This window comes from Staurois parvus, unplaced genomic scaffold (genome assembly GCF_062004578.1).
Source record: "Staurois parvus isolate SC_StPar_1 unplaced genomic scaffold, SC_StPar_1.0 ptg000118l, whole genome shotgun sequence".
In the NCBI taxonomy this organism is placed as follows: Eukaryota; Metazoa; Chordata; class Amphibia; order Anura; family Ranidae; genus Staurois; species Staurois parvus.
Genome location: NW_028317914.1, coordinates 7,479,822 through 7,499,753, shown reverse-complemented (window position 1 = coordinate 7,499,753; position 19,932 = coordinate 7,479,822). Strand labels below are relative to the sequence as shown.

The 19,932-nt window shown below is 41.3% G+C and overlaps 1 protein-coding gene across 2 annotated transcripts in view; it reads right to left on the bottom strand.

Annotated features, from left to right (window-relative positions):
• The window catches only part of LOC149467250 (5'-3' exonuclease PLD3-like), a 65,780-nt gene that overhangs the window by 6,317 nt on the left and 39,531 nt on the right, over positions 1-19,932 (bottom strand). For both annotated transcript variants that reach the window (XM_089672053.1, XM_089672052.1), the window contains exons 4-10: positions 19,053-19,207; positions 17,218-17,401; positions 14,325-14,445; positions 13,028-13,155; positions 6,168-6,368; positions 2,229-2,368; positions 666-831 (exon numbers count right to left, since the gene is read on the bottom strand). In XM_089672053.1, the coding sequence (XP_089528179.1) occupies positions 666-831; positions 2,229-2,368; positions 6,168-6,368; positions 13,028-13,155; positions 14,325-14,445; positions 17,218-17,401; positions 19,053-19,207 (1,095 nt within the window). The remainder of the gene's footprint in view (positions 1-665; positions 832-2,228; positions 2,369-6,167; positions 6,369-13,027; positions 13,156-14,324; positions 14,446-17,217; positions 17,402-19,052; positions 19,208-19,932) is intronic.

The following is a 19,932-nucleotide window of genomic DNA, read 5'->3' as shown; positions in this document are numbered from 1 at the left end:
AACTCACAGCACAAACAGACAAAACTTCCCAGCAAGCTTACTAGCTAGCCTGAAAAAAAAAAAAAACAAAAAAAAACAAAAAAAAAAAACAGAAGGTGTAGTTACAATGTATGTGGAAGCCGCAGTGCCTATGCCAAGGCTCCTCTGTATACTGTGGTGCTAACTTTTTTTTTTTTTTTTTTTTTTTTTTTTTTTTTAAAGTCTCCAATTTGGAACATATAAAACAGTGAAAAAGTTAGGGGTGGGTATGCCTGGAGAGAGCCCACTTCTCAAAGGAACCGAGACACACTGGATGCCCAGCAAGAGCACAATGGCAGCTAAAGGCATCAAATGTGTCCCCATGCCAAATCCAGAAAACAAGCTATACAAAAAAGATGGCAACTGTCCCAATTTATTTATTTTAAGGAAGAGCAATGCACATTTCACAGCACACTTACCAAAGAAAACAAAACAAACTGATCCCGTCTAACGCTGCTGAATAAACTGGCTCATAGCAGAAATGTAACAGAATTGCTCTAGTCCATAGGGGTGTATTAGGTGTGTGACCTGGAACAAAGCTGTGCTCAAAACCACATCACACAAACAACAAAGGCAGCCATTGTCTTATCAGCAACACTCCTTGTTGTCACATTACAACTCCCCCCTCCCTTCCCAAAGCGACTTACCACTTCTACATTGTAATGGGGTTTGCTACTATTCAGAGCAGCCAGTGAGCTCAAGAAGGGGAACATAGGCGGTTTTGAATTTGCCCAGCAGCTTATCAACAGTCGTACAGATACATGTCTTTCATAAACTGCTTTCCTTAGATGGTTATCGATTTCTGGCCAGTACCTGAAATAGGAAGAAAAATTGTGCATCAAAGTGTGGAAATCCAGGCAATATGTACAAACCTCAAAATGTAAGTTATTGCTAAACACAGAATACGAAGACCAGAGCATGCTTCTGTGAGTCAGAGAGGTGCAAACTGCCCCAACTAGTAAAATCATTCTGTGAACTGCTGGAGCTACCCAAAAAGCACTGCCAATAAGGACTCTTCAGGTTACTTTAGAAAAATGATATTGGTTTCCATCAAATTTTAGTTCTTCAGTTTTATGCACAAATATCCACAAAAAATATCTATATTTAAAGTGAAATTAAATAAAAGAAACTCTAAAAAGGTAAATGTTTCCATAACAGAATAAACCCTATTGGTAATGTTTCTCCCTGTCTGTCAGCTGTAACGTATGCTAAACCGCGCATGCGCAGCTCAGCGTACAGTTATGGCACCCCCTCTGTTCCATGATAATGCGACTCCCAAAAGCATGTGCGGGAGTGACATCACGGAGTGGCCATTCAAGCGGCTGAAAAGACCGAACAAGAAAGGAATACTGGGAGAAGATGGGAGTGCTTGTGACCCAGGGATGTTGAATTTGTATCACCCGATGCCAGGGACATGTAGTTCCGGGCATCGGGCAGGCAGTTTTCTCAACCTTCAGCCCTGCCGATCGCTTCCACAGAGTGCCAGCCCCCCCGTGTGAACTTGTCCCCCCCCCCCCGCTATGTCTCCCGGGCTCCGCTTGCCCATCTGTGGGCCCGGGACCTGTTAACTGCCTTCGGCTAGAGGGGAGGGAGGAGAGCAGATGCATCCACTTCCCTCCCCATCTTGTCCTGACCTGGAAGTGACGTTATGATGTCACTTACGGGTCCCCATTGAGAGATTCCCAGCCATGGAGGCAGGGAAAGAATGTAATGCGGTGCGATGTGCACTGCATTACATTCAGTGGAGCACAGGGGAGGCATGCAGGGTCTTTTAGACTTTGGATGTCTCAAAGAGAACCTGTCTCCAAAAATCATCACAACCATGCTGTAGCTATCTTTCAGCTACAGCGCGGTAGGGAAGAGGTTAGGAACAATTGTTATTTTTGTGCCCTTACAGAACGCGTACAAAAAAAAAAAAACCAACATCTCTGCACCATGCTATGAATGAAGCCTGAGTGTGACTGCATCCTCTTCCAGTCATTTTGTGCAATAGACTATCAAAACTACACCTTGTGTAATACTTCCAAAGACTGCAATCATGTGACTATTTTTCTTTGGAAGGGCTACACGGCATAATTTGCACAACCTTGTCTCAGCACGTGTATAAATGACTGTATTCCGATGTGTGGGGGTGGGAATCTCAGGCCTATAGAAATGCCTATGTTGTGTAAACTGTGCAGCATTACAAAACATTCTGAAGACAATATTACCTCTTGGGTTCACTAAACTCCTCCGTGGGGGTATAATCCATAACAGAGATATAGATAAATCTCTTGGCATTATCTATAACACTCAAAATGGCATCAATATCTTCCGTCCTTCCCTTTGCAGAAAGTGGGGGAGGGGAGCTCTGGCAGGGAGAAAGAAGTGAGATCTTGTAAAAGTCCTTCTAATGTACTTGCAGTGTAAATGAATATGGTATGCTTCAAACGAACTAGGTAGGAAAAGCAAGCAGCTCTCACTGATTTACCTTTCATTTATGGTACTAAGTCTAGGTTCACACCTAAGCGTTTCTGTTGCATTTTGCAGAAGCGCACAGTAGTCCAGTTAACATGATTTCCTATGGGACACGATCACATCTTCGCGTTTTGACCCACTACTTCTGAAAAAAGCCAGATGCCTGGCAGTCTTGCAGATCCTCTGAATTGATTCCTTTTTTATATCACAGGGCCTGGCTGTACATCTGTGCCCTGACTTTACATGCTGTATGCTCGTTCCAGGTCAGCAACTTAAAGAAGAAATCTCAAATGCAATAAAAATTTTAACGCTGGATTCCAGATATGATCTCAAGTATATTGCAGACATTGGTCCAGCTCGGCACAATGTAAGTTTGCATATCTCACACCTGAGGAGTTGCTGGAGAAGCTGACAATTCCTGTAGTAGTTGGTGCTACTACAATGATCACTGCAATCTACTGGGTCCTATGCGAACGGATGCCCCACTGCACACTGACCAAAGGGCATTGCTGCACTGCCACCATTCACAGAACACCTCGTATTTTTTTCTATAATTACAAAGCGTTCTCTAAGTAGAGATTGTGATGTCACGGCCCCTCCTCTCCACTCTGTTCAATCAGAATGCAAAACAAAATACATATGTGAATTGTAGTAGTGCCAAACAAGTGACCCCTGTGGTTGGTGTGCAAAGGAGAAACTGAGCAGGACTCGGAAGATTGTGGCTTTCACTGTAGTAGTGCCGACTACAGTGATGGTCAGTGACTACAGTGATTGTCAGCTTCTCCAGTGGCCTGACAGATATTAGATATTCATAGAAAAGAGAAAATCTACGCTCGAGAAATGTTCCGGAAATGGTTGGTCACAGATCTTCAAATACTCAAACCTTGGCAAAACTTTGCAGCCCCCAAAGGGCTGGAGAAGCCCAGAAGACACTCTAGAAGACAAAAACAGAGGGCGCAAACATCCTTGCGCAACACCTTTTTAATTATTAGAAAGTGAATCAGATTTATACTCACAAAACAGCATAGAAAGTCAAGCTCATCAATATCCAACTGTCCGGGACCACATGGTCCACTGAGCAAGTCCCAACCGCAAGAAGACCTTCATAAATTCTGACACGTTTCGAGGGGAGATCCCCCTTTCTCAGGGCTCTGAGGAAAGGGAATCTCCCCTCGAAACGCGTCAAGTAATTTCTGAAGGTCTTCTTGCGGTTGGAACTCGCTCAGCGGACCATGTGGTCCAGGACAGTTTTAAATAAGTTATTAGAAAGGTAATGCATTAGATATGCATACTTATATTATGCCAAGCTGGACCAATGTAACTAAGTAACAAAGACCATCCCTGGAGTTCAGCTGGTCTATATATTCATGTGAGACTACTCAGTTCTGCATGTCAAATGAATGGTTGTTCAGTACATATGAATTCTTTATCTCTGCCATTCCTGCCTGTCAGCTTCGCCCCTGCTAGAAGCTTGATTTGTGGTCCTATTATACAGCTCAGTTGCTACCTTCCCCTCTGCTGTACAAGGGCCTGAGATCACATGTTAACCCCCCCCCCCCCCCCCGCATTGGTACTGACGGAACAAGACAAAAACCAGGCAGATTAAAACTTATATAAAGAAACTATAATGCACAGTGTAGAGCAGGAGGGGGAGATAGTGACACCTGGTAGCCCACTTTTTCCAGCGGTAGAGCTGCGGTTAGGAAGCAAACTGCGCCCTTCGTTCTGTACCAGGCATTTAGTATTTAAGTAGCACATACTGCGCCCAGTATGGAACTGACTGACATCCCCAGCCTCTATATTAGTCATTAAACCAGTTGGACCGCTTAGGCTTGGTTTACATATATGCATTTTGCATTGGATGCTTTCTCCAGTGTTTTTTTGCAGTTTTGAGTTTTTCTACATGCGTTTTTTACTGCGTTTTGTTCAAATTTTTTTTTTCTTTTTTTTGGTAAAAGTGGTTTTGTTTTGGTTGCTGAGCAGAATAAAAATGTGAAACGCAAAACACAGCAAAAATGTACTACCATGCATTTCAGCAGCTTCTCCATTGAACTCTATTGTAGAAAAAAACACTGCTTTTTACTTTTAAAAAAGTCCCTGACCCTTGGAAAAAAAAACGCAGAAGCTCAAAAAAAAAGCATAGATGTGAACATGTTCCATAGGAAACCATGCTGAATGGACTGTAGTGTGTTCCTGCAAAAAGCACTATAAACACATTGGTCTTAACAGAGCCTTAGACTTGACAAAGGGGGGAGGAGATCTCAAAAGGCAATGCCATAAAGACCACAAGTTATCTGGAAATAAAGGTTCTTCTAGAGCCGGTGAGGATGTCATCGCTCCTCAAACTTTGACTGACCCACAATAATACATAAAGCAGTATGCTTGAACGTTAGCCTGCCCCGTTATAATATATGTAAGCCTGTTGGCACACTGGAACCTGCAACACCTCCAGAGGAAGAAAAACATAAGTAAAGCCCCAGGTAAATGAAAAAAGTGTCTGCTGAGGTCATCCAAAATTACTGCTGATGTAGATTTGCTATCATTTCCATCTTTAAAGCACATTTTATGCAATCGAAGGGAAAACATTTGCATCCCATATTTTCAGTAACCAATCAAATCATTATTCTGCTTTATATTTAAAATGGCATTTACAATTTTTTAAGGGTACCTCATGTCAAATTTAGCTTTTATCGTCGTGGTAATTCTCATCTGTAACATTTTTTAAATTTTGTTTAGGTCAAAAAAAAAAATTTGTTTTAATTTAGAATTGTGTGCATTTCATTTCCTGTTGGCTTTCCTAAACTGTCACTGCCCCTGCCTTGGTATATGCCCACCAAAGCTTCTTATTTTAGCCCTGTATAAATCATTAGTAACATCTGGAATATGCAGTTCAATTTTGGGCACCAATTCACAAAAAAGAATGTTGGGGAACTGGAGAAAGTACAGAGAAGGGCAACCAAACTGATAAGAAGCATGGAGGAGATCAGCTATGAGGAAAGATTAGAGGAACTGAATGTATTCTCTCTTGAGAAGAGGAGATTAAGGGGGATATGATCAACATGTATAAATACATCAGTGGTTCATGTAGTGAACGCGGTGTAGAGCTATTCACCCTGAGGTCAAGCGGACACTCTTTACGTCTAGAGGAAAAGAAATTTAATCTCCAAACACGGAAAGGTTTCTTCACAGTGAGAGCTGTGAAAATGTGGAATAGACTCCCTCAAGAGTTGGTTCTGGCCAGCTCAGTGGATTGCTTTAAAAAAGGCCTGGATTCTTTCTTGGATACACAGAATAGAACTGGATACTAACATTTATAGGTAAAGTTGATCCAGGGAGTATCAGATTGCCTCTCGGGGGACCAGGAAGGAATTATTTTCCCTACAGGAGCAAATTGGATCGTGCTTTGCTGGGTTGTTTGCCTTCCTCTGGATCAATTGTGGGTATAGGATTATAACTTTTTTTTTTATAGTTGAACTGAATGGACTTTTGTCTTTTTTTCAGCCGGACTAAGTAAGAGCAGAGAACACTGCAACAGGACAGTAATGCTCATTACACACACACACACACACACACACACACACACACACACACACACACACACGTTACAATACCACACACTTCGTTGGGGGAAAAGGCCTTATATGAACCTTATGGATCAAAACTCAAGCAAATCGTAAAACTACATCACTTACAGAGAGATAAAGAAGAGTCCGTGTATTGTTCACAGTCATTTCCATAGGTGTGTCCTTATTGTAGATGGTGGAAAACTTGTCTGGCCATGGAAAAGGAATGGTGGCATTGGGTATACCCAGTGTCCAGTAGGCATCAAAAATTTTCTCCAAATCTTGGGCTAGACAGCTGCAGTTATAGACAGTCGATCCCAATTCTTTCACCTGTAACAGACAGATCAAAGTCCAGCCCACAAACACTAGAACATATACTCTAGAGCAGGATTTAAACTTTCTATTCATTGGATCTAAAACTTGACCATGCACATCTTTGTGGTTCTTCAGAGAAGAGTTAAAGTGATTGTAAAAAGGGAAAATGTTTTGTATTTAGAATAAGAAACATGTCATGTTTACCTGCTCTGTGCAATGGCTTTGCACAGAGCAGTCTGATCCTCTTTCTTGGGTCCCCTGCCAGTGCTCCTGGCTCCTTCCCCCTGCTGAATGCCCCATAGCAAGCCACTTGCTATAGGGGCACTCATGTGGGCTCACTCCCGAGCCACTCTCTGTGTCCATGACACACAAAGTGCGGCTTGGCCCCGCCCCTCTTCACTGCCTGTGATTGACAGCAGCAGAAGCTAATGGTTCCCGCTGCTGCTTCTGAGCCAGTGAGGAGAAAGATAGTGCATCAATGCTGCTCTTGGTCACAACGCTGGATTGGCACTCAGCGCTGGATCAGGCTCATGTAAGTCTTAGGGGAAGCTAGGGCAGGAGAGCTCCACTCAGATGACTTTTAACCTTCATGCAGAGAAAGCATTAAAGGTAAAAAACCTTCTGCCTTTAAAGTCACTTTAAAAAAAACCCGTCACGAGATATATCCATGAGCTAAAGTCTGAAAATTCTTATTATCTGGCTGTCTTTGGCATCAGAACAAGCATGCAGCAAGTAAAATCTGGATTAAGTCCTTGTCTGCATACTTATTGTATCACTGATGTAATAAGTATTGAAGCCACTGGATCAGCATGACTGCCAGGTACATGGTGTTTTCAGAAAAAGGAGAGCAATGAAAGCCTGTGTATTTCGATCAGGACAAGTTTTCTTGAAATGTTGCCCTTTTACAAATGGAGGCCATTCACCATATATGGATCCCAGCTGATTGAAGGGAAACCTGTGCTGAGAGAAAAACACAGACTCATGGATCACCTCTTCTGAAAATATTAATAGGAGGAAATAAATTAATTTTCAGGTCACTGACCTGGAGTAGTATGCAGATCTGGAGTTCTGTCTTCACTATCTTCATGATTGTCTTGCATCAGTGACGCATATACTGAAGCCAGGGACCAACCAGCCATAAGAATTCTGGGAAGGAGGTCAGTAATCACAGCCAACATATTGCTTCGTACGGGTTCCTTTTAAAGGCAAGTTCACCTTTGGTAACCTTTTTTCATAAAAGTGAACATGAAGACAATGGGCCCTCAGCAGATTAAAACAAACTGTTAATCTTTAAAATATGTCGATCACTCAACCGTCGGCCCATATTGGTCTTGAGCACCTTTTGCACAATGGCACGTGGAGGTGCCCGATTTGGACTCTGGGGATTGGGAGGAGATATGGGAGCATCCTGCGCAGCAATTGGTTTCTTCTCATGACCGATTGATTCAGTTTAAGATTCTACATATAATATATTATACTCAGAGGCTGCACCAGATGTTCCCAGCACACCATTCTAGATGTTGGCATTGCCCTGAGGATCCAGCAACATTTTTACATATCTTCTGGAGCTGCCCTGTTATCCAGAAGTACTGGACAGATGTAGTTGACAATATATCCTCTATAACCACGGTTTTTGTACCACTATCTATTGAGGTTTGTCTGTTTGATTTGATTCAGGCCTTAGCCATCTCTCGCATCATGAGAACCTTGATTGGTTTCTTGCTTTTTTTTAGGCTCGCAAACGATACTCTTAAAGTAGAAGTCCCCTCATGCTCCCACATCCAGTTTCTGGAAACAGCTGATTAATATGGTTCTCCCTCTATATAAAACACGCTTATGACTCTAGGGGGTGTCCTGCTTTTTATTCTCAGTGTGGGTTGTCAGTAATCTTCTGTGGGAATTGTCTTCTTCCATATCTAAGCCCTGTGATATCACTGGGTGCGGTTGTCCTCAGTTTGTTGTTGTTCACCTTATCTGGGTGTTATGTTTCACTTCATGTTGGGTGGCACAGTGGCTTAGTGGTTAGCATGTCTGCCTTGCAGTAAATGGGTCATGGGTTCGATTTCTGACCATGGCGCCTCCTGCATGGAGTTTGCATGTTCTCCCTGTGCTTGCGTGGGTTTCCTCTGGGTGCTCTGGTTTCCTCCTACACTCCAAAGACATGCTGGTAGGTGAATTGGATCCTGTCTAAATTGGCCCTAATATGTGTATGTAAGTTATGGACCTTAGATTGTACACCCCTTGAGGGTTAGGGACTGATGTGAATGTTCAATTTATATATGTGTAAAGCGCTGCGTAAATTCACAGTGCTATACAAGTACCTGCAATAAATAATGTTTTTTTTTTTAATTATTATTATTCGTGATTTTAAGCCTGGGTATGCCCAATAGGCTTTGTTTTGTATTCTCCAATTCATAAGTCAATAAAGAGAATTTAAGACAAAAAAAATGTATATGTATCTGGAGGCCATTTCTGGTAGCACTGAAGTCTGGGTTAAATACACTGTGCACAATTACAGGCAAGTTGTATTCATTTCAGTATTGAACAACTACAGTACTCTTGGTCAATCCAAAATGTTAATAAACCTCAAACCTGAATATTTCAGAAAGTAAAATTGAGGTTTTGGCTTTCTTAGGAAAATATCTCCTCATGCACAATTATTATGCAACTAAATGAAAATTTTCCCATCTCACTTGTTTATTTTTATCTGTTAAAGTGAGAATAATAAACAAACAAACAACTCAAAATTTACAAATAGACCAAAAAAAAAAAAAAAATCAGTGACCAATATAGCCACCCTTCTATTCAATCACAGTCATAAGTCTTCCATTCATGGAGTCTGTCAGTTTCTTGATCTGTTAACGATCACGTTTTTGTGCAGCAGCAACCACAGCCTCCTAAACACTGTTCGGAAAGGTATACCATTTTCCTTCACTGTAATTCTCCTGTTTAAGAAAGTACCACAAGTTCTCAATAGGGTTTAGGTTAGGTGAGGAAGGGGGCCCATGTCATTATTATTTCATCTTTAAGGCCTTTACAGGCTAGCCACGCAGTGGAGTACTTTCATGCATGCAATGGAGCATTGTCCTGCATAAATATCATGGCCTTCTTGAAAGATGCAGACTTTTTCCTGTACCACTGCTTGAAAAAAATGTCTTCTAAAAACTGCTTAATAAATACCAGCCCATACCAGTACCCCACCTCCACCTTGCTGGAGTATGAGGCAAAGTGGAGCTCTGTGCCCGTTAATGGTCCAGTCATGGGCCCATCCATCTGCTCCATCAAGAGGTCACTCATCTCATCAGTCCATAAAACCTTAGAAAAATCTGTCTACATGTATTTCTTGGCCCGGTCTTGCCTTTTCAACTGATGTGTCTTGTTCAGTGGTGGTTGGGTTTCAGCCTTCCTTACGTTGGCCATGTCTCTGAGCACTGAACGCCTTGTACTTCTGGGGACTCCAGGTAGGTTGTAGTTCTGGAATATGGACAGCACTGGAGGATAATGGGTTCCTGGTAGCTTCATGTTTGATTCTTCTCAAATCTTTTGCAGTTAATTTGCGTCTTTTTCTCAACACGTTGACTATTTGCAACAAAACATTTGATGGTTCTGCCCCAATATATTAACAATTTCAAGAGTGCTGAATCCCTCTGAAATACTTTACAATTTTTGATTTTTCAGGGTCAGCTAAATCTGTTTTGGCCCATTTTGCCTTAGGAAAAGAAGCTGCTTAATAATTATGCACACCTTGATATAGGAAAGGCCACACCCTCCCTCATTACACAAATACGCCTCACCTGATATGCTTAAATCCAATAAGCATTCAAGTTTATACAGTTTGGAGTTGGACAATATGCAAAAAAATTAATTTGCTCAAAATACTCACTTGTCTAATAATTGTGCAAACAGTGTACTCCCATATGTTTTGGCACTTCTGCCCTGGCTAGTTTCCAGGATGTTCCAGTCATCAGACCCCAAGCATCACATGCCTATGGGTATGACAAGTCCAGTAATCAAAACGAACTGTTCATCTTTAAAAAATGTTGAACTACAGGGGCCTCTTGTCTGCATAGTCACTTTTATGACAATGGTCTGCCAAAGATGAACTCGAACTTTAATTGCCATGGGGAAGCCAAGAGCTTTGATAATGCTGCCCATATATGACTGACATTTTCAGTCAATTCCCGCTGAATGAGAAAAAAAAATTCAAGCCATGGCCTGTCCGCATCACCCACCTTGACAAACTTTCAACCTGAAAATTGAAGTGGCCTGTCTTGGCCGAAGAGTGACTGAAATCAAGCAGCTACAGTCAATGTTTGGGTGTTCCGAAAGCCGTGGTTTTTATAATATAATAGCCAGCAGAGAAATTTCCTCTATTCATGCTCTTTAGGTCTCATGTTCACAGGGCATCTGTTCAGCCCTCTGAATGCCAGGAAAAATGCTGCTGAAAAAAACACACCTAAAGCCGCCTATTGCACATGAGTTTAGGTGTGTCAAGTGTTTGAGCATTAATGCATTCTATTGGCCCAAATATTAGTTCACTCTGGCCATTGGAATGCATTAATGCTCAGATGTGTCTAGCGATTAAGTGTGTTTAGATGCACTGATGTATATTTGGCATTTTTTTGCTTTTCTGCTCCTCTCCTGAACGCACTTTGGTGCATTTTATTCAGCCTGTAAGTGCTCCTCTTCTAATATGCCTATAAATACCTATGTGTGTATGGACATCACTGTGCAGGAGGCCTTAGTGTGGATAGAGGAATATATTGATTTCTCTAGTTTGTTAATCCAAACTAGTTGTAATCTCTCTTACCAAAACTCTTTCCATCATGGTCCACACAAATTATCATTATCCATCCTTCTTTGTAAGGGATACAGCCAGCCACTGAAGTTACTTGTCTGCAGTGAACTGTTAGGGTCATCATATACAGTACAATCTGAATATACAATCTTTTTACAACTTTAGATATACCATAACTATGTAATATGAACACCCACGTAAACTATTCAATCTGTATCCAGTCAGGCAGGGCCTTGCGCTACAAAGTTGTTGGTAGATCTAAAGGAGATTGTAGAACCAGACTGTAATGTGTGTAGTGAGCATTAAAAGGCCATTTTCTGATTGGTTACTGATTAAAAAGCTTCATAAAGCTTTGCACTCTGCAATTAAACCAAAAAAATCTGAATACACTTGAGTGCAATATTGATTTGTTAAAATAGTAGAAACTGTTCATTTAGCAAAGTATGTTCACCTTACAAAGTGAGGGTTAGTAAATTAGGGACGCTGTGCTACTGTCTGGTATTGTACATTTTCCTTGCCTAGGATTGTGTATTTATCTCCTTGCCCTCCAGAGGATTTATCCCCCTTCCTGACCAGGCCATTTTTTGCGTTACGGCGCTGCGTTACTTTAACTGACAATTACGCAGTCATGCAACGCTGTACCCAGATTACATTTATGTCCTTTTTTCCAACGAATGGAGCTCTCTTTCGGTGGTATTTGATCTCCTGTGCGTTTTAAATTTTTGCGCTATAAGCAGAAAAGAACCAATAATTGAGAAAACAAACAATATTTTGGACTTTTTACTAATAAACATTTCCAGTAAAAAAAATTTTAAAATCTAATTTCATCATAAATTTAGGCCAAAATGTATTCTGCGACATGTCTTTGCTAAAAAAAAATCCCAATACATGTAAATTAATTGGTTTACGTGAAAGTTATAGTGTCTACAAATGGCAGTATAGATACTGGGCCTTTTTTTTTCTCCTACTAGTAATGGCAGCGATCAGCGACTTTTAACGGGACTGCGGCGGGCATTCTGACACAGGGGGGAACTAAGTTGGTGTCACTGACATCCCCAGTGACACCAATACAATGGTCAGTGCTAAAAAACAGCACTGACACTGTACTAATCACACTGGGCAGGAAGGGGTTAATGTGAGGGGCGATCAACAGGTTAACTGTGTGTAGGGAATGTTTTGCTAGGGGGCGGGTGTGCTTCACTGTAAGCACAGTACAGCCATCCCGAGCAGTGTGCCCGAGCTGACAGGGAGAATTACAACAAAAACTCACCATGCCTCTTACTAAATACCAAAGACTGTCTACTTTCCATAAAGGGGTCATTTTTAGGGGGTATTTGTGCAACTTCTTTTTTGATGCCCTTAAAATGCCAGGATGATGAAAATTGATCAGTCCTGATGTACTGACCAATTTTCATCATTTACCATAATTTGTAGACGCTAGAACTTACTACGATTTTTACCCAAGACCTGCAACAATACATTGTGGCCTAAATTTATGAAGTTTGATTTTTATTTTGTGCTGGATATGTTCTATAACAGACAGTGGAAAATATTGGGTTTTTTTTTCCAACATACTGTCTTTTATCGCTTATATTATAAAAAAAAAAAAAACACAAAACAAAAAAAACAAAAAAACAAGAACACAGTGGTGATCGAAAGAAGGCTCTATTGGTGTGAAAAAATTATATAAAATGTATTTTGCATACAGTGTTGCATGACTGCGCAATTGCATGTAAAAGCAGTGCAGAACAGCAAAAACTGGCCTGGTCATGAAGGGGGTAAAACCTTCGAGAGGTCAAGTGGTTAATAATGTAACATTCACTTTGCTAGGTGAACAGCCTCTACACCGTTAGTAATCAACCCAATTGCATCTTACTTGTGTTAATGATCTCCAGTCCATGTTGGCACTGCCAATATACAAGTGCTTGCCATCCACCACCCAGAATTTTGTGTGCAGCACACCATCCGTCAGATGGGGCATGTTAACAATCCTAACCTCAGCTCCTATGACAGAATACAAAAAAAAAAAAAGTTACAATAAAAGAAATCAGAGAAAAAGCTAAGAGGAATGAAAATGCTCTCAGAGTATACCAACACCTGGTGCTAAGAAAATACAACTAGGCTGTAATAAAATCATAAAAGTACCTATACTAGTGATAACGGGTCTTATAGAGACTGGTTATAAGAAAGTAAAATCAATCATCTGCCATAATTTCTATACACGTGTGTATACATACATACATACATACACACAAAATTCATTTATAACCAAAAATTATAATTTTTCAAAACTTTTTACGTTTAATTTTTTTTATTTTTACTAAAAAGATAGATGAATACATTTAGGCCAAGATTTATGAAGATTAATTATTTGCAAATTTTTATAAGATAAACACTTATTTCAAAATGTTTGTACTTTCATTTATATAGCAAAAAAGAAAAATCCCAGTGGTGAATAAATACCACCAAAATAAAGTTTTATCTGTCTCAAAAAAATGTGAAAAAATCCATATGGTACAGTGTTGCATGACTGCGCAATTATTATCAAAGTGTGTAGCACTGAAAGCTGAAAATTGGCCTGGACAGGAAGAGGGAAAAGTGTCCGGACTTGAAGTCGTTAAGAACAAAGGAAGAAAGGGGACAGAATCCCATTCCACAATTGCTGGAAAAAAAAAAAAAAAAAGAAGGGGGCAAAAACGGAAAACAGACGTCCTGACAGCAAGGAGATTTCCTGTTGCATCACTGGAAAGCTCCCCCAAAGAAATGTAGACTAGGGATGAGCTTGGGTTTGGTCCAAACTCTAAATTTAGCTGTCAGTGGCGGGCCAATGAGCTGTAGAGGAAGGCTACCTGCGCCCAGCTGCACATACACAAAGGGGCAGGAATGGAATGGTCGTGACATCACTGACCCAATCTGGCAATATTAGGTCAATGACATTGACAGCTAACCTCTTGGTTTGGATCAAACCCAAAGCTCATCACTAATGTAGAAAGCAATAAAAATATAACAAAAAATACTAGCCTTTTGCCACTCTTGCTGGTGTTCTACACAAACTGTACATCATTGTGAGAAAAGTAGGTGAACCATGCCTTTATATTAGAGGTTTTTAACACCCACAATGTGTTATGTAACCTGGGAGTAATAAAGTCAATTCAGAAAGGATGGGGTCTTACCACTTTCCTTTAGAGCATCAATGTCAGCACAGGCCTTGGAGGACTTGGCTGGATTGACTGCCACTCTCAAGGCAATACCTCGCTGCTTCAGTTTCAAAAGCTCTTGTAGGATTAATTCCCCCTGTTGAACATAAGTACATTGTTTTTGATTATGACAGCAATAGGTAAACTGTATTTCCATGTAAGGCCCCTTTCAGATGAGCGGACCGATCACGTTCACCTGTCAGTTTTTTCAGGCGGATTCAATAAAACCCTCCATTCTCTATGGAGCGACAGGTGGAAACGGACATGTGTCCATTTACACCCGTGACATCCAATCCGATTGGCTAAAATCAGACAGATTGGGATCCATCCCCATTCCGTCTAGCGCAGGGGTGGGCAACTGTGGCCCTCCAGCTGTCCCATCATGCCTCTGCCTTTGGGAGTCATGCTTGTAACTATCAGTTTTACAATGCCTCATGGGACTTTTAGTTCTACAACAGCTGGAGGGCCACAGTTGCCCACCCCTGGTCTAGCGGATCGGATGGCAATTGGATGTCCGCTCTGCATAAATGGAGTGGATACGGACCAGCCATCTGCTTTCTCAGCAGGGATCAGTGGGCAGATGCCCCACAGAACAAGCAGGCTCCTGGAGGAGGGACCCTCAGGACAGAGACCAATTTAGCAATCCTGTACCAAGCCAACAGCTTTAAATGACCCATTCATAAAGCAGCGCAAAAGTGATGTTAAACACAGATGGTAACTGGCTGCAAAACGCGATGCGACAATTGTTCCCTCAACATGCATGTTCACCTATAGCAGGGGAGGAAAATTGGGCACCTCCAATGCTAAAGTTACCTCTGGACAGAAGGATCATTGAGATAATCGACATCAGTCATGTAGTGGAAAAGAAAATTGGGAAGGAGGATGCCACAGGCAGACTCCCATATCCCTATGGTTTTTCTGGTGCGGCATCTTTTTACAAAGACACAACCCTATCAAATATTACTACTAGGACTTTAAAAGGTACCACACCAACTTGTATATAAAGAGTTTTACATGTTTATTGTACATGCTTTTAAAACCTACCTTGTATATAAAAAGGATACTATTCCAACAGTGTAGCGGTTACATAAAACTACAGTAAATGTAGCACAAATTTGACAAATACATATAAACCCAGATGGTCATGGCCTGTATGAAGAAAACTCCAACGCATTTGGCAAGGGCAATGCCTGCTTCTTCAGGAAGAACTGCTACAAAGGTCTGTCATGAATGCATAGACAGAGCAGTCTGGATCAGAAGGCCAAAGCCGCAGCCACCATATAATGGGAGAACCATGGAGTACCTTAAATGATATCAATTGAAGAGGAATACAGATGGTATATACTCCTTCAATATACAGAGAGGATAACTGATGATTTTCCAGTGTCTAGAGACCAAGAAGTTAGTTCAAAGTTCAAAGTGATCTCCCCTCCAAGGGCCTAGCTGGTTGGATCCCTTATAGTCATCTCCATGTTGCCTTAACAGAGTGCTCTATGGTTATGCACTCATGATAAAACGTTTTAGCAGTTCTCCCTGAAGAAGCAGGGATTGCCCTTTCGAAATGTGCCAGTTATCTGCATACAAACCATGACCATCTGGGTTTATATGTATTTGTCAAATATGAGCTACATTTACTGTAGTTTTATGTAACAGCTGCACTGTTGGAATCGTAGCTCTTTATATGTGTAAGGTTTGAAAAATAATATTTTGTACAATAAACATGTACAATTCTTTATTTACAACTTGGTGTGGTACCTTTAAAGTCCTAGTAGTAATATTTGATCAGCCATGGGGTACCTAAAGTGGAACTCCAGAAATTGTATAAATACTGACATCCAGCTAAGCTGGACCAATGTAAGTTTATAAAAACAGTATCCGATACCTTGAAGGCCTTTGGAGAGGCTGAATATCACTGCAGTAGTCTACACTACATACAGAGATAGCCTTGGTCTTCTGGTTGCTGTTCCAATGGCCTCCTTTCTGCACAGTGAACACAGGTGGTTGCTTACTCAGCAACATCAATAACATAACACCTTATATTTTCTTAATGAACACAAGGCATTCTCTGAATGGGTGAAATGGAGAGGAAAGACAGATGTCATGACCTCTTCCATTCATCAAAAAAGAAAAAAAAAAAAAAAAAAAAAGTTCTGGGCGGTCTCTAAATGGCAGCAATGCTAAGCAAGTGCCCCCCATGTCCAGAGAGAGGCCACTAAAGCAGCACCCAGAAGATCACGATCCCCACCATATGTAGTACAAACTACATCAGTGATTTTCAGCATCTCTAGAGGCCCTCTGGGTATCAGATATGGATACTTACATTGAGTCAAGCTAGATCAAAATAGTTTTTTTTTTTTTTTTTTTTTTTTTTTTAAAACTTAATTCCTGGAGCTCTGCTTTAAAGGTACTCCAAGACTAATGGATACCTACATTGAGCCATTTTTTTTTTTCCAAAAAGGTATCAGTTAACAGCAAGGAATTTGCCATTAGACTTAAAAAAAAAAATCCCACCAATATGTGTAAAGCTTTAAAATCTAATTTCTACATAGAATTGGGAGGCTTTCATATCTGTTCATTACATATGAAATATTCTTGCATAGCCGATTACCAAAGCTGCAGTGTGGTATCCCTTGCTGATCCTCTTATCTCCCTGCAAGATACTAACAGTCTGCAAGGGTCTGACTGAAGAAGAAAAAAAAAAAAAAGCAGTCTCTGCTAGCAAGAAAACACCCACACTATACCTGGCTAGTTAAAACTAGAAAAGGTCCCTTTTTTGCCTAATATAACAAAAATAAGGCTATTTAGTAATGCTGCCATACACCTTACCAGTTCCCATAAAGTGTGAAATGTCATGACCAATCTGCTTTACCTGCTCAGCTGAGGGATGATGTGTACCAGTGTCATTGTTGGTCAGCGTCCAGTAGAAAGATGCAATGTCCACGCTGCTCTTGGCCTCGTTTAGAAGGTTCAACCATGTCTGAAACACTGACGGGTTGGAGGTAGAATTTTCAGGATACACTAGCCCTTCCGGTATGCTCTCCACAAGAATCATACTAAGTATGAAGAGAAAAATACACACATTAAATATATACATACACACACAGTAATACCTTGGTTTACAAATTTAATTCGTTCTGCAGGACTTTTTGTATAGCGAAAAATTCATAAACTGAAAACGCCATTTCTCATAGGAATGCATTGAAAACCAATTAATCCATTCCAGAGGTCAGAAAAAAGTAAACGCAACTGAAATACCGCATGAGTTAATTTATTAAGTCATGCAGTTCCCCACTGACAGCTGAATGTAAAAAATTGCTGGCAATTAAAAAAAAAAGGCATGGGATCCCCCCTCCCATCCATACCAAGCCCTTCGGGTCTGGTATGGATTTTGAGGGGAACTCCCACGACAAAATGTCAGGAAAGGGGGGGTACGAGCGAGCACACCCACCCTCCTGAACCATACCAGGCCACGTGCCCTCAACATGGTGGGATCAGGCGGGATCTGGGGTCCCCCTTATTAAAGGGGGCTTCCAGATTCTGATAAGCCCCCTGCCCGCAGACCCCCACAACCACCAGCCAGGGTTGTGGGGAAGAGGCCCTTGTCCCCATCAACATGGGGACAAGATGCTTTGGGAGGGAAGCCCCCCTGCCCCAAATCACCCCCCTCATGTTGGGGGCATGTGGCCTGGTATGGTTCAGGAGGGGGGCGCTTCCAGGTTTTATTGCCAAAGCTTAATTGAACAAGCTGAAGTTAGAAGTTGACTGGCTACCATGCATATCTACACCAGATTCTGAGTGCACCAGTTTTAGTATACCTCCCCCATTAGTAAATCTGTTCAGAGAGCGGGTCACCAGGACACCTAAATGCTCAATAAACAGCCACAATTACTTATGAACCATATTAGATTGTAAGCTCTTCTAAGCAGGGCCCTCTTAATCCTCATTTTTATTGTATTGTAACTGTACTGTTTCCCTTTATATTGTAGAGTGCAGCGCAAACTGTTGGCGCTATATAAATCCTGTATAATAATAATAATAATGCCCAAAGCAGTGAAAACAGTACCACTCGAATGCTCCTCCAAACCTGTATCAGCTGGATCAGCTTGTGAAAAGACTGGTGCAAGACAGATTAATTAGGCTTGCCAGGCTCCAGTAGACAGCAACAAAATGGTGGCCATCTGCACACAAACACAGACTCCCTGTTGCCTAAATGTAATGAGATGGGTAAAAGCTTCAGCTCCTGTTCTCCACCTGTAGAGAACTCCTTAGACGCGTTTCGCTCTTTGAGGTTAATCGTAGACGGGGAGTGGGTGTGTGTGCAGACGGCCACAATTTTGCTGAAGCCACAATACTGTCATAATTAAAATGAGAAGGGTCAGAGCCACACACTTGCTACTTCATCAGGGCAATGATAGACTTCACTCCCGGTGGAGCATGTTGTAAGCTCCAAAGCATTTTCCTAACAAGTTAAGGCTCGTAGGCCTTTAAGTGAGCTGGTGATGCTCTCTTCTATCTAGAATGCTCTTCAAGCCATCTTTAGATCTGTTACTACATCACCCACCATCTTCAGGACTTTATACTGTATGGAGTGTGCCAGGTCCCTCATATACTGTCCAAAACACAAAACCACCCATCATTTTACTGTAAAACCACAACATATGTTCTACTACCCCAAGTTCCTAGTAAAAATAGTCCATCACTTACTTGCAGGTATCGCTGCACCCCTGGTCTTGGTTGGTCATGGTCTCCGTCTCCATTGTGGAGCTTGTACAGAGCAGTGGAAATAGAAGAAGCTGAGCGGCCATCAAACAGAACAATACCGTGACCATAAAAGCGACAACAAGTGCACAGCGGTAATACTGCAGGAGAAGGAAAATCACCACTTCGTCATTCTTTTAAACAGAGGAGATCAGGGGTTAAAAATCTCATAAGCAAGGAGACCAGAAATTCTACAGCAGGAGGTACACTATCATTTTTTTAAAGGAATTTTATGCGAAAGGTACTTTCCTGGGTACTGCTTAGGCACAATTAACATTTCAAAATGTTCCCTATAAGATAGTACACTTCACTTTGAGTTTAGCTCCACTGTAAGAAGATAGGTCAGACTAGCTTCATGAGTTCTATAACTGTTCTAGAGCTCAAGTACTTGCAATACAAACAAGACTTACTTTTTTTTAAATACAGAACATAAGTACCTAAATCTGTCTTGATATATCGTGGCCTTGCCACGTAAATGAATTTAAAAAAAAAATGTTCCATGTAAAAGGAGAGCGTAAACACTCAATTCTTCCACCTCCTATGCTGCTGAATGTTGTTCTTGTAGTGATGTAGAGGCTGATGGCGGAAGATGGGGATCGAAACTGCTGGAATTGTTGGTTCCTCTACAGCAGCATTTCTCAACCTTGTTCACATGGAAAAACCCTTAGAAATAACTTTCAGGTCCCAGAGAACCCCTGCCAATTATTACTATACTCACTGCTCACAGTACAATAGTGTAATGGTCAGGAGGAAGAAAGCCCTTTACATTGGTGGCCAGTGGGAAGAAAGCCCTTTACATTGGTGGCCAGTGGGAAGAAAGCCCTTT